Source organism: Plecotus auritus (genome assembly GCF_963455305.1).
Source record: "Plecotus auritus genome assembly, chromosome: 6".
Taxonomy (NCBI): domain Eukaryota; kingdom Metazoa; phylum Chordata; class Mammalia; order Chiroptera; family Vespertilionidae; genus Plecotus; species Plecotus auritus.
In genome coordinates this window covers 39,405,543-39,419,209 of record NC_137773.1, presented here as the reverse complement: position 1 = coordinate 39,419,209, position 13,667 = coordinate 39,405,543, and the positions used below count along the sequence as shown (strand labels likewise).

The 13,667-nt window shown below is 48.3% G+C and overlaps 1 protein-coding gene across 6 annotated transcripts in view; it reads right to left on the bottom strand.

Annotated features, from left to right (window-relative positions):
* Positions 1-8,438: 8,438 nt before the first annotated feature.
* Positions 8,439-13,667, bottom strand: part of SMURF1 (SMAD specific E3 ubiquitin protein ligase 1) — a 91,932-nt gene continuing 86,703 nt past the window's right edge. For 4 of the 6 annotated variants that reach the window (XM_080674740.1, XM_080674743.1, XM_080674744.1 and 1 more), the window contains 2 exons: positions 13,546-13,630; positions 8,439-11,569 (listed from right to left, as the gene is read on the bottom strand). In XM_080674740.1, the coding sequence (XP_080530866.1) occupies positions 11,470-11,569; positions 13,546-13,630 (185 nt within the window). In that variant the 3' untranslated portion in view covers positions 8,439-11,469. The remainder of the gene's footprint in view (positions 11,570-13,545; positions 13,631-13,667) is intronic. The other 2 variants (XM_080674741.1, XM_080674745.1) reach the window with 1 other exon arrangement.

The following is a 13,667-nucleotide window of genomic DNA, read 5'->3' as shown; positions in this document are numbered from 1 at the left end:
TGAGGAGAGTCCCGGAGGCTCTGGATCTGTCACTGGCGCCGTGAAAGGCAAATCCTGTCCTCGGGCTGTGTGGACGGAGTGATCCAGCGCCGGTGGAGTGTGCGGGGCCAAGCAGACTGTTGAAGGGGAGTTCCTGAGGGTGGGGGCCTCGTCCAGGTCCTGAATGTCGGGAAGGACGGTGTCTGAGGGGAGGACCCGGCCTCGGCGCCGGGCTCTGCCTGGCCACTAGGGACACAGCGGATGGACACAGAGGACCTGAGCCTGCAGGGCTGTGGGTCCACCCTGGGCACCCACCCTGGGTCCTGGCACCATCACAGCTCATGCTCCTTCCTCAGGAGTCTGGGTCCTGAGGACTGTCCACTGGGCCTCAGGCCTCTGCCAGACGCACCGCCTCAAACAGCAGGGACATAGGTTAAAGTTTGAATTCCTTCTGAAAACCTTCCCTGAGCGTGCACTTCCTCTCCCTGCATTATCGCGTCTCCCTGGTGGAAATGGGCTGGCCTTGACAGTGCCCACTGAGGGCTTGTATTGCTCTGGAAAAGTTCTCTCTCCTCACAGGGAGTTTGTTCTTGATTGAATATTCAGTGGAGTCCATAGCTTATCTCAGGGCAGTTCCTGCCTGAACTGTCACATTTTAAAACGACGTTAGAGTTATAAAAGGAAATGGGACACGTGTGTGTGCAGGTTCTACTCCCAGCGGTTTCCCGCAGAGTGCGGGCGCTCCCCAGCGCTGCGGGGTGAGGTGCACAGGGCCTGTGGCTAAATGTCATGTCTTTTTTTAATCCCAGAAGATCCTGTAACTTTCAGGTATCGAGTCCCATTGGTACATTAAAAATGATTTAAACTTTCAGTTTCTTATAGAAGTTTGTGGGTTTTCTCCAGTTTTATTGAATACAATCGGCATATCACGCTGTATTCGTCCCAGGTGAATATGACTTCACTCCGCACCTACCTGTTTTTGCTGACGCTGTGACCTTCTGTTGGGGATTTTAATACGATCTTTAAGAACGTTGATGATGTTACCTTTCTTTGCTATTTAGCATATATTTGGTTTCATCTTGCTTTAAGAGTTTTAAAATAAGTATCTAATTCAGTCATTTTCTTTAAAAATCCTCCAGCTCGCCTTCTGAGGGATTTCCATTTCCCGATGGAGCTGCCATCGCCAGGCCCAAGTCCGTCTGTCTCTCGGCGAAGTCGGCCATCCTTCCTGTGGGACGGGAGGGGGCCCCACAAGTGCTTCGCAGCATCAGCACCAGCGCCCGCCCGTGGTGGCTGCGTGGTGAGTGGACTGGAGAGGGGGACGGGCCTATGTCTGGCCCAGCCTCCATCCAGGCATCGCCTTGCTCAGACCTCTGTGCAGAGAGCGCAGCCTCGGGTTGCCGGCTGCCGTGGGTGCTCAGCAAGGGCTGGGCCGGGGTGCTGGGTGGAGCGGAGCTTGCGTGGCCGGATAGAAAACGGAAAAATCTTTTCGTATCAAAGGACCGGGTGTGGGGGGCACGTGGGGGGGGGGGTGGCGGGGAAAGACCAATGGACAGTGTGGGGTGCAGAGCTGCCCCCTCTGTGCAGGGTGTGAGACAGAGGGGCCCTGGTTTGGAGCAGGCTCCCAGCCTGTGTGGCAGCGGAGGGAGAAGGAGGCCTGCCCTCTCAGGCTGTGGCTGCAGCGTTGAGGTTGGCCCTTCATCTCTTTCACGCAGTGAACTACTTGCGGACGTTATTCACTCATTTACTGCCACCCAGACCAAGGGGCCATGCGTCTCCAGGGCTCCCTGAGGCCCCGTCCAGACACCCCCTCCCCAGAAGGGGAGCCTGTTCCCACATTGTCATTTCATCTGATTCTTTTTTGAGAGTCATCTGTGTTGCTGTATCAGTTGACTCATTTAATCTAATTTTAGGTAAGGAAATGGAGGCTCAAGAGTTAAGCAATGCCCCCCTCTCCCTCCCCCCACCCCCCCCCCCCCCCCCCGTCCATCCCGTCACACAGCTGTGGACTGGAGCTGATTCAAACTCGACTCCGCTGCCCGGTCTCCAGGGAGGTCACGGCCAGGGCTGCGTCTCTGCACAGAGCTCTGGTTCTGAAAAGTGCCCGCCCAGCACCCCTGCAAACATGCCAGGTTTCCCGCACTTCACTTAAGAACACATTTAAGTGGTGCAATGTTCTTGGGAGAAAGGTGCTGTGCTCACATTTTACAAGAGTAAGTTGAGGCACAGGTTCGGTAAATGTGCAAGCTTACCTCACAAAGCCAGAGTTCAGTCCCAGGTCCTACCTCTGCTCTCAGCGACGCCACCTGCCTCTTGAGGGCATTGGCAAGGAAAAGCAATCTATAGGTGTATGTGCAGTGTGTGTGTATCTGCATCTCATCGCCGGGTGAAATACTGAAGACAAGGGAGCTGTGTGAGGGCCAGTGTTTATGGGGTGGAGGAGAGGATGAAGGAACAAAGTGGAAAGTTCTAAGAGAATGGGCTTTTAAAAAGCCATCAAGATAGTGGCAGGGCAGGTGTGGGGACACAGGCAGGTATACTGACTTGTTTAAAAACCTGAAGTATTGTGGCTGCGATAGTAGAAAAACCCCGACAAGCTCTACCTGGAGACAGCAGAGCACAGGGGGCCGAACCCACAGACACACGGGGACGGGGAGCGGGAGACAGACGAGGACCACTGATCACAGGGGAGCGGGTGGGGTCTCTGTAGTTCAGACAAAAGGTGCAGTTGCAGAACCTGATAGAATTATCTTGGAACTCGAGGCCATTCGAACATTGGTAGCTTTTAGTGCAGTCGTGGCTGCCCACCCCCGCCCCAGCCCCGTGGCAGGTGTCCACGCCTGTGTTCTCGGTGCAGCTTGCTGGAGCCTGGGTAGAAAATAAGGACCTTGTCCTCCAAGCCTTGGGTTCTGTGTTCTGATCGCCGCTTTTGACCCGGGAGGTGCAGACACAGGGACAGGCAGCCATGTTGCTCCCCCACCAGGTGAAGAACCTTCCAAGGGGTTTAAAAGAACAGACTCGGCTGTTCTATTCTTTCTCCCCTTTGGGGAGCCAAACATGGAACAGGCGTCCTCAAACTACGGCCCGCGGGCCACATGCAGCCCGCCGAGGACATTTATCCGGCCCGCCGGGTGCCGCTGCCTGTCCTGCTTAGCAGCTGACTCGTCCCGGGCCCGCAGTGCGCACAGGAATTTGTTCATAGTTTTTTCTTTAAACTATAGTCTGGCCCTCCAACGGTCTGAGGGACAGTGACTGGCCCCCTGTTTAAAAAGTTTGAGGACCCCTGGATTAGGATATTCAAAAGCAACTGCACGGACAACCTCTATGAACTGAAGGTGGGCTCACAGCCAAAAACCAGTAAGAAACCAGGACCCTTAGTCACAAACCTGCAAGAAAATGAATCTGCCAACAACCTGAGGGCTGGAGAGGGTCTTCCCTGGTGAGCCCGTGAGCCCGAGGGCGCAGGACCAACTGGACCTGTGGCAGGAGTCCTGATCTATGGGAACGGTGAGATACTGTGTGTGTTAGCAACCTCCTGTACCCAGGGAGAGACGCAGGCTCAGCAAAGACCCGAGAAAACCTCAAGCTTTTTTACCTTAGGCTGTTCAGAGACACTTCTAACAAGTGGAAAAATAAACAAACCGAAAATCTGGGGAGAATCTGATTTCCAGAGTTACATTATAAGGGTCCAATGTTCACTTTTCAACAAAGCCACAAAAAATTGTCACTGAGGAAGCATAGGCAGCAGACTTGCTAGACCAGTGGTCGGCAAACTCGTTAGTCAACAGAGCGGCAAACCGCGGCTCGTTAGCCGCATGTGGCTTGCGAGCCACAGTTTGCTGACCACTGTGCTAGACTAAGACAACTACCTGAAAGCTGCTCAAAGAACTAAAGAAAGATGTAGACAACGACAGGAAAATAATATATAGTACAACATCTGAAATGAAAATTCCTTAGAGTTCAAAAGCATGTTTAAACAGGCACAAGAAACAGTGAACTTAAAGATAAAATGACTGAAAACTTCAAAAATTTTGTAAAAGACACAAATTTACAAATCCAAGAAATTCAATAAACTTCAGGTAGAACAGACTTACGGACACACCAAGATACATTATAATCAAACTGTCAAAAGGCTAAAACAAAGAGATTCTTGAAAAGCAGCACAAAGACTTGTCACACACAAGGAATTGTCAGTAAGATTACCAGCAAATTTTTCATCACAAATCGTGGTGGCCACAAAGCAGTGGTTGATTGACTCAAATTGATGAAAGAAAAAAAAAAACCTGTCAGAATTCTATACCCAGCAACACTGTTCTTTGAAAATGAGGGAGAAATAAGAAACGAGGGAGTTCATTACCAACAGACCTGCCTTGCAAGAAATGCTAGAGAAGAAAATGGACATACATATTTAATAAACTCAAATTCCAACTAAGATAAACTCAAAGAGACCCACAGCAAACACTGAAAAACTGAAGGGCAAAACAGACAGCTTTACAATAACAGTAGGAGACTTCAATAACCTACTCTCAGTAGGTTAGAACCCCCAGACAGATCAGTAAGGAAAAGAGGACTTGAATAACACAGGCCAACTACATCTACAGACAGACACAGAACACTCCACCCAACAATAGCATAACACACACACCCTCAAATGTACATGGGACATTCTCCAGATGGAATGTATGTTAGGCCATAAAACAAGTCTCAAGAAGTTTTAAAAGATTGAAACCATACAAAGTATTTTTTCTTACCACAATGGAATAAAATCAATAATGAAAGGGAAATTCATAAATATGTGTAAATTCAGCAACACATTACAAGGGAAAATAGAAAATGTCTTGAGATAAAGGACAATGCAGTTACAGCATATCAAAACTAAAAACAGTAGTAAGGAGGAAATTATAGCTGTACATGCTTACTTACATTAAAAAAGAAGAGGGTCTCAAATCAGTCTACTTTATACCTTAAAGAACTAGATAAAAAAAGAAAAAAAACCTAAATCTCTAAGTGAAGAGAAAAACAACAGAAAAATCAGAGGCCAAGGGTTGGTTCTTAAAAAAAAATGAACAAGTAAAATCAACTAATGACCTTTAACCAATAAGAAAAATTAAAATTAAAATCAGAAAAGAGGGGACAGTAATTACAAATTTTACAGAAATAAAAAGGATTATGAGAGCACATAACAATTCAGGGGTTAGGGGTGCTAACCCGTGTGTAGTTGAAAATCTGCAGATAACTTTAAAAAAATATTTTTATTGATTTGAGAGGAAGGGAGAGAGAGAGGTATAGAAACATTAATGATGAGAGAGAACCATTGATCGGTTGCCTCCTGCATGCCCCACACTGGGGATTGAGCCTGCAACCCAGGCATGCGCCTTGACCGGGAATCGAATAGTGACCTCCTGGCTCATAGGTCGTTGCTCAACCACTGAGCCATGCCAGCTGGGCAGTGCAGATAACTTTGACTCTCCAAAAACTTACTACCATTAGCCTTCTTTTAACTGGAAGCTTTACCAATAACAGTCAATTAACACATATCTTGTATATGTATTATATACTGTGGTCATATAAAAAAAGTAAGCTAGATAAAAGAAAATGTTATTAAGAAAATCACAAGGGCCCTGGCCAGTGTCACTCAGTTTGTTGGGCACCCTCCCATGCACCGAATAGTTGCTGGTTTGATTCCTGGTCAGGGCACATGCCTGGGTTGCGGGCTCGATCCCAGGTAGTGAGTGTGGAGGAGGCAACCTAGATGTCTATTCTCACATGCATGTTTCTCTCTCTCTCCCTCTCTAAGTCAATAAAAAATCTTAAAAAGAAAAGAAAAAAGGAGCCTGGCTGGTGTGGCTCAGTGGTTGAGCATCGACCCATGAACCAGGAGGTCTCAGTTCAATTCCTAGTCAGGGCACATGCCCAGGTTGCAGGATCGATCCACTGTGTGGGGTATGCAGGAGGCAGCCAATTGATGATTCTCTCTCACTGTTAATGTGTCTATATCTATCTCCCTCTTCCTTCCTCTCTGAAATCAATAAAAATATATATCTAAAAAAAAAAAAGAAATATTACATGGAAAGCTTTGCCAAAAAAAAAAAAAAATAATAAGACCATAAGAAAAACTCATATACATTACTGTACTGTATTTATCGATACTGTAAGTTTACATTGTTTATAAGATAAATTATCTATCAGTAGTAACTACATCTATATTGTCATATAAAATACTGTAAATGTTATAGGTATTACTAACATTAGACATAAAAAATGAAAAGGTAATGTGAAAAAATTTATATTCACTTACAGTATGGTGATTTATCCATTGATAACAAAAAAGCAGCAATATGATTGCTTTATAATGTCTAATGTAATTGATACAATTGCTTCACGGTAGTTAAGGAATTCTCAAAAATTTTTTCCAATATATTTATCAAATAAAATGTGTGGTTTTTATTCAGGAAGTAGATCCATGAATGCAGTTCAAACCCACTGTGTAGAAGGGTCAACTGTACTATGAATAATTATATGTCAACAAATGACAAATTTCTAGAAACACACAACTTACCAAGACTGAATCATGAAGAAATAGAAAATCTGAATGGACTTACATTGAGCAAGGAGATTAAATCAGAAGTAAAAAACCTGTCAACAAACAAAGCCCAGGACCCTCACTACTAAATTCTACCAACCCTTCCCAAGCTCTTCCAAAAGCTCGAAGAGGAAGAAACGCTTCCTCATTCATCCATGAGGCCAGAGACACCACAAGAAAATGACGTTAACATCCCTCATGAATATTGATGTAAAATCTCCAACAAAATATTAGCAAATTGAATCCAACAGCATAAAAAGGATAATGCAGCATGACAAAGTAGAATTCCTGGAATGCAAGGATTATTCAATACAAAATAAATCAATGTAATATACCATATAAATGAATAAAGGGGGAAAATCAAATGATCATCTCGATTGATGCAGCAAAATCATTTGACAAAATTGAACACCTTTTCACGATGAAAACACCCAACAAACTAGCAACAGAAGGAAACGCCCTCAACACATAAAGGCCACAGATGAACAACCCCACAGCTGACGTCATACTCCATGGTGAAAGACTGATAGCTTTTCCTAAGAGGAGATGCTCACATTCACCACTTCTGTTCAGCACTGTTAGTACTGAAGTCCCAGCCAGAGCAATCAGGCAAGACAAAGATGAAAGGCATCAGATTAGAAAGGAAGAAATAAAATGATCTGTTTATAGACATAATCCTTATGCAGAAAACCCTGAAGAACATACATGTCCACTGTTCCAACTATCAATGAAATCAGCAAACCCAAATCAGCTGTTTCTATATACCAACAATGAACAATCCAAAAAGAAAATTAAGGAAACAATTCAATTTAAAATAGCATTGAAAAGAATACAATTCTTAGGACTGAACTTAGTCAAGGAGGCAAAAGACTTCTACACTGAAAACTACAGAACATTGCTTAAAAGAAATTAAAGAAGACTCGAGATATCAGTCTGCGTATCAACTTGACCATGGCCCTGTCAAGTTGTCACATAAAATTAACTTATCACACCAAGTGTTCATTAAATGAATGGAAAAACAAAATGTGGTATATTCCTCCAATGGAGTATTGCTCAGCCATAAAAAAAGTAAACTTTGATATATGCTCTAACATGGATGGACCTTGAAAATATTATGCTAAGTGAAATCGATCAGACACAGAAGGACAAATATTGTATGATTTCACCTATATGAAGACTAGGCAAACTCACAGAAAGTAGAATAGAGGTTACCAAGGTTTGGGGGAGAGGAAGGAAGGGGAGTTATTGGTAAGGGGCACAGTTTCAGTTTGAGAAGATAGAAAGGTTTTAGGGTGGGGGGTGGAGAGATTAAGAAAAAAAACAACTCATGGACATGGACAGCAGTGGGGTGACTGCTGGGGGAGGGGAGAGGAGTGGAGGAGGGCATGGGGGGACAAATGGTGATGGAGACTTGACTTGGGGTGGTGAACACACAATACAGGGTGCAGGGGGTGTGTTGTAGAATTGTGCACCTGCAACCTGTATAATTAAACAGTGCCACCCCAATAAATTCAATAAAAGGGAAAGGAAAGGTTTTGGGAATAGCTGTGGTGACGGTTACACAATACTGTGACATGTATGTAATGCCACTGGGTCATATATTCATGAATTTATGGTTAAATTGATAAATATTATGTGATGCATAGTTTATTGCGATAAAATATATTAAAAATAACCCAAACCAACGAACATGACCAGCTGTGAAAAAGAAGTCAACAGCCCGGGTGCTCGGCCGCGCCGGCCCGGAGCACTCAGCATGGCCCGCGGCGCCCCCTGCAGAAGGCCCTCCTGGACTTCTGACCACTGACCTCCTTGCTTGTGGGGTGGGCAACAGACTGGAATCTTATTTCCACAGCAAAATAACAGATGCCCATCATGTAAAGTCGTGAGTTTATTGCATATGTAACAAAATGAACCTACCCTCCCGGGTCCAGCCTGCTGTACAGTCGCTGTTTGTTTTGTGTTTCCAGCTGGTTCCATAACCACATTAAATAGAACTAGTATTTCTTTAAATACTTTTGATTTTGACATAAAACAGAACATTAGTGTACAACTTTCACAAAATAAATCAGCAATAAAAACAGTGGGAAGAATAACAAGGATAGCAGCAATACTTAAAAACAAGACATTACAAAATAAATTAAATACATTATAAAGTGGTTGAGAAACAAAAATAAACAAATTTTAAAAATTCATACTATGTTTCGGGAAGGCTGCCGTGTGGCACACACCTGGCTGCGGGGGTGGGGCGGGCCCTTTCTCTGCACGGGCCCCTCCTGACAGCTCAGCTTCCAGGACCATCGCACCTGAATTTGGACCCAGGGGCCACAACTCCCTCGGCAGGCGGGTTCTCCCCACAGCAGCCCCTTCGCTTTCCCACCTAAAGCGCTGGCAGAGGGTGGTCTGCTACATCCCTGAGGGTCGGCTGCTGACGGCTGGTGAGGGCGGAGCATCTGGGCAGAGGCACGGGACGGTGGCCTCTGGGATTCCCGAGAAGGGACAGAGGAGAGCAGGCGTGTGAAGGGGCTCCTGCAGACCCAGAGTGTAGTCCTGGGAGCTTTTATCAATTGCTCGCTACACTGTTCTTTGGGGTGGTTCAAAGGGCCCAAACAATTGTCAGTATTTAAGGTTCTAGAAGTGCAATGCCACGCACAGGCAGGCCTGTTGGCAAGAGTAAACTGGAGCTCTGGGAAGGTCTGCTTTTCAGGCTCCTCGTAACACGCGGCTGACGAGGTGCCCACGGGCAAGTGTACGTGCAAAAGCAGAGACCCGGGCCTTATGGGCAGGTGACTCGTGTCCCAAGCAGCTCCCAGAGGACCAGACATGACCCTATGGATCTCACTGAGGCGACACCTGACCGGCGAGAACAGGCGGGGCCGGCAGGTGCCGATTCGGAGGATGTTCCCGGGCTCCTTCCGACGGCAGGAAGGCGGTTATACAGGAGTCAAATGCAACCTTCCTGCTTCCAAGTCCTTCCCACCTCTGCACCCTCGTTTCCTGCCCAAGCACTGCGGGCTCTGGCCCGCCACGGCAAGGCCCTCCCTCAGCCGCGAGGCCTTCCAGCCTGACCAATGTCCTCTCCTCCTCCCACCGGGCAGGTTCACGGAGAGAGGACCTACCTGGTGGGAGGTCTGTCCTTTCCATTTCCTCCTCCTCCCAGAAGAAGATGACGAGGACCGGATGGGATCACTGAGCGTCTAGGATGCCCTCAGAAAGCATCGGGGAAAATGAGGCACAGGACAAGCCCTACTGGGACCAAGCGGAACTCCTGGAGACAAAGCCACAGTTCAGCTGGGACTTAGTGAGTGGACTACGTTTTCCTTCTACGGCAGGTCACCCGTGACATCCCTTCTATCTGAGCCACAGTAAGTAGCCCAGAGGCTCAGCTCTCAGAATCCACAGCTGGCAGTCGTGCCCACAAACTGGACAAACCGCTGTGCAGGGGGAGCTCTTAGCACCCCCATGTCAAATGACAGACTGCCTCTAGGGCAAGCCAAGGACCCCAGCAAGATGCAGAAGCTGGTGTGCCTCCACACCCCCGCGGTCCAGTGTCAGTGACAACAGAACAGCGGGACAGCTGGCCCAGCGCTCCTTCCAAACCCACCTGACCCACAGCTGGATCCCAACGGCTAATTCAGAAGCCTCAACAGCGAAGTTTCAACAGTGAAACGTCTCACTAATGAATGACCCTGTACTTGCCCCTAAACAAAAACAACAAAAAACCGGAGGGGAAAACCTGTGGCTGCTGCTGTTCTTCACGGAGCTGAGCTCTCTGGAATCAAGCTGCTTGTCACAATACTGTCCAAACTTTTGTGCAAATTGGAGAACGGCGTTAGGAACTAGGGTCTCGGCCTTCCTCATCACGTGAAGAAATCAGGGCAAGTAAATCAAGTAGCATTTGTCAGCGGCACCATCTGACGTGGGAAATGGGTCAGGGCGGATCTCCCTCTCTGCTGTCAGGTTCACACCCACACCTCTTTTTGTAAAATAGTAACTTGGGGTAGATTTCGGTCATTGAGGTTATCTGTTCCCTCTCTCCCTTTTAAGCTAGTTTGCACCAAACCAGCAGCTATCATAACAGAATTTTGTTTTATTAGTGTAGCTGTTAGCAATTTCCACGTAATAGTTTGTTAGTATCCGAGTGGCTCAGCTGAACTCTCTGCGGTGCAGGAGCCACAGCTTCGGAGCTCTGTTCTGTGGTGTTTCTACTGGGAAAATATTTCAAACTGGGTAGATAATGTGGTAAAAAGGACTCTTAAAAGGAAAGATCATTTTTCTCTACACAAAACAAAAATTTCAACCAGCTAACGCTGCCCCTGTTCCTTTACTTTCAAAAAGGGAAGCACGTTTAGGACCGAAGCTCCTGTCGTGGCAGAATCCCAGTGAGCATGTATTTTAAGGTAAGTTTTCAGGTGGAAGTTAATCTGCGACCCCGAGCAGGCTGCTAGGATGTGAAATTTGGACTTTGAGCTGCTGAACTGGAAAGGGGCCTCAGGACTGTTCTGAGACAGAATCGCTAGTGTAGCTACCAGTTCCAAACACGCAGAAGGCTGAGCTCAGTTCATGACTCGGTAGATCCTCCTGTAAAGACCACAGGGCAGTGAGCCTATGGCCAGATGTTACAACTGGAGCAGAATATCCTGTGTGAGCGAAGCCAGATCTAAACCTGGCTGCATTTTATTGGATGGGCGATGGAGGGGTGGGAGTACTGTCATAAAGGAGGAAAGGTGGGTGGGAGCCACGAACCAAAGTCCCCTGCCCCTCGCTCCCAACACCGCGGAGGGGAGACACCCTCCCCAGGTCCTCTAGAATCCCAGTGCCTCAGCCCGCTTTGCAGGCGGCGCGCAGAAAGCGGCAGGCTTTGGTCTGGTGGTCGTGAGCTAGAATCTGTTGCCTTTGGTTGCTCTTCACTCCACAGCGAACCCACAGGTCTCTTCCACTGCTATCAGCAGCTTCTCGTAGAGCTTTTCATAAGACTCATAAGGTGGAATGTCGATCCGGTTAAAGCTGGAACAGGACAAAAGGGCGAGAGTCATTGCTGGTAGAGTCTGGCCCTAGGTCAGGGGTGGGCAAACTTTTTGACTCGAGGGCCACAATGGGTTCTTAAACTGGACCGGAGGGCCGGAACAAAAGCATGGATGGAGTGTTTGTGTGAACTAATATAAATTCAAAGTAAAGGAGTGGAGGGGAGAGCAAGAGAACCGGATAGAACAGCCGGATCCGGCCCCGCGGGCCGTAGTTTGCCCAAGGCTGCCCCCTAGGTCCTGCTGCAAGGGCAGGACAGGCAGGGCAGAGCATCCTCGGCCGCCAGCTAGCTGTGTGTGCACGTGTGCGCCTCTGTGGGCGGTGGGGAAGGAGGAGGGGAAGGCCCCTGTTCCCTAGTTCTGAGGGGTGGGGCGAGTGGTAAGTGGACACTTCCCCTTTGTACTTTTCTGCTTCTAATGCAAAGATTTAAAAATCAACACACAGCAGCCTGGCTGGCGTGGCTCAGTGGTTGAGTGAGGACCTATGAATCAGGAGGTCACGGCTCAATTTCCGATCAGGACACATGCTGGGGTTGCAGGCTCAATCCCCAGCAGGGGGCATGCGGGAGGCAGCCAATCAATGATTCTCTCTCATCGCTGGTGTTTTCTCTCTCACTCTCCCTTCCTCTCTGAAATCAATAAAATATATATTTAACACACACACACACAGCAAAATAAATCTTAAGATCTTTAAAACCAAAGTGAAACTAAGTAACTATTTCCTGGGGCTATCAGGACAAAGCTCTCAAGTGGTCCTATTTGCTGTCTGTCTTGGGGAGGAATGAGCAGTGCCAGGAACGCCGCCTGTGCAGACCAGCGCGGCTGTGGCTGGCGGTCACACTGATCACCACTAACGACCTGCTGCACGTCTGTTCCTCCGAGGTGACCGAGCCCCCGATGGGCCGTCTGGAAAATTCCCTGCAAAACTATTAAATGTCAAATGTCTGATGGATCAAATGAGTCTTACATTTCTAACTCAGTATTTCTATGGGGAAATCTGTTCCAATGTTTGTGGGGGGGGGGGGTGGGGTGGAAAAGACGCCTCCTAAATAGCTATTATCTCAACAAATAAAAAATACAAAATGTGACCCTGAGGACACAGTGGCCTATTGAATTACTAAGCGCCAAGCAACTGAGGATGGTTTTTGTCAAGAGAGAGTCCGGTGAATGGTGTCGCAGCCTTTTTTGGGGGCTTTATTTAGCGTCAGAGATTTTTCACACCCGTTCACTCCAAGCACTAAACTGTTAAAGGGAACGCATCCGAGGAGGAGCGCGGCCCCGGTGCGTGCGCACCGCGCCACCCTGCCCAGCCCGGCGCCCTCAGTCCTGGCAGCGCCTCACAGCTTTCACAGCCATTTCGCACACGTGGAAGCCCAGGCGGCACACCACGGAACCTGCCCAAAGGCACGGGGTGTCACCGGCATCTGAACCCACATCCTGGGGCTCCCAGTCCCGGCCCTGCCAGCACGTAACGAGGCATCGACATGTGGGACGGTTCTCCTGACCTAGAGGTGGCTGCTGCTCTGATGTTAAACCACAAAGGAAAGAACCCCTTACAAGTAAGGCTCCTGTTGAGGTTAGTTTTCAGTAGGCAGGTGCGTCGTCACGGGCAGAGCTCTGAGCGGGAAATGGGGCCCGGGAAGGTCAGCTAAGGGAAGACCAGTGAGTCCAACTTAAAGACTGCACTCTCCCTGCACACGCACACATGCAGCGAGACCCAGGGAAGGGCAGACGGGAGCCCGTCGCAGTCACAGCCCACATCACATCTCACGACAGAACTGGTCTCACGGGAGAGACTTCCGATGACCCTCGCAGGTGGCTGCTGCCAGGTGCTCGTCCCACTGCCCGCGGTGCCTGGGACTCGGCACAAAGGAAGCGCTGAGTGTACCCTAAGGCACAGGGGAGAGCCGTGCGGAGCGCGCACTCTGCGGCACGGCGGCTGCACGGAGCTGTCCTTACCAGGTGTGGGCCTTCGGAAGGTTGTCTGTGTTGGCGTCGATCAGGTGGATGGTGAACAGCCGGGGCCCTGCGGCGCCTGTAGAACCTTACAGACAACATTCTAGTCACTGCGCTTCAGGGGC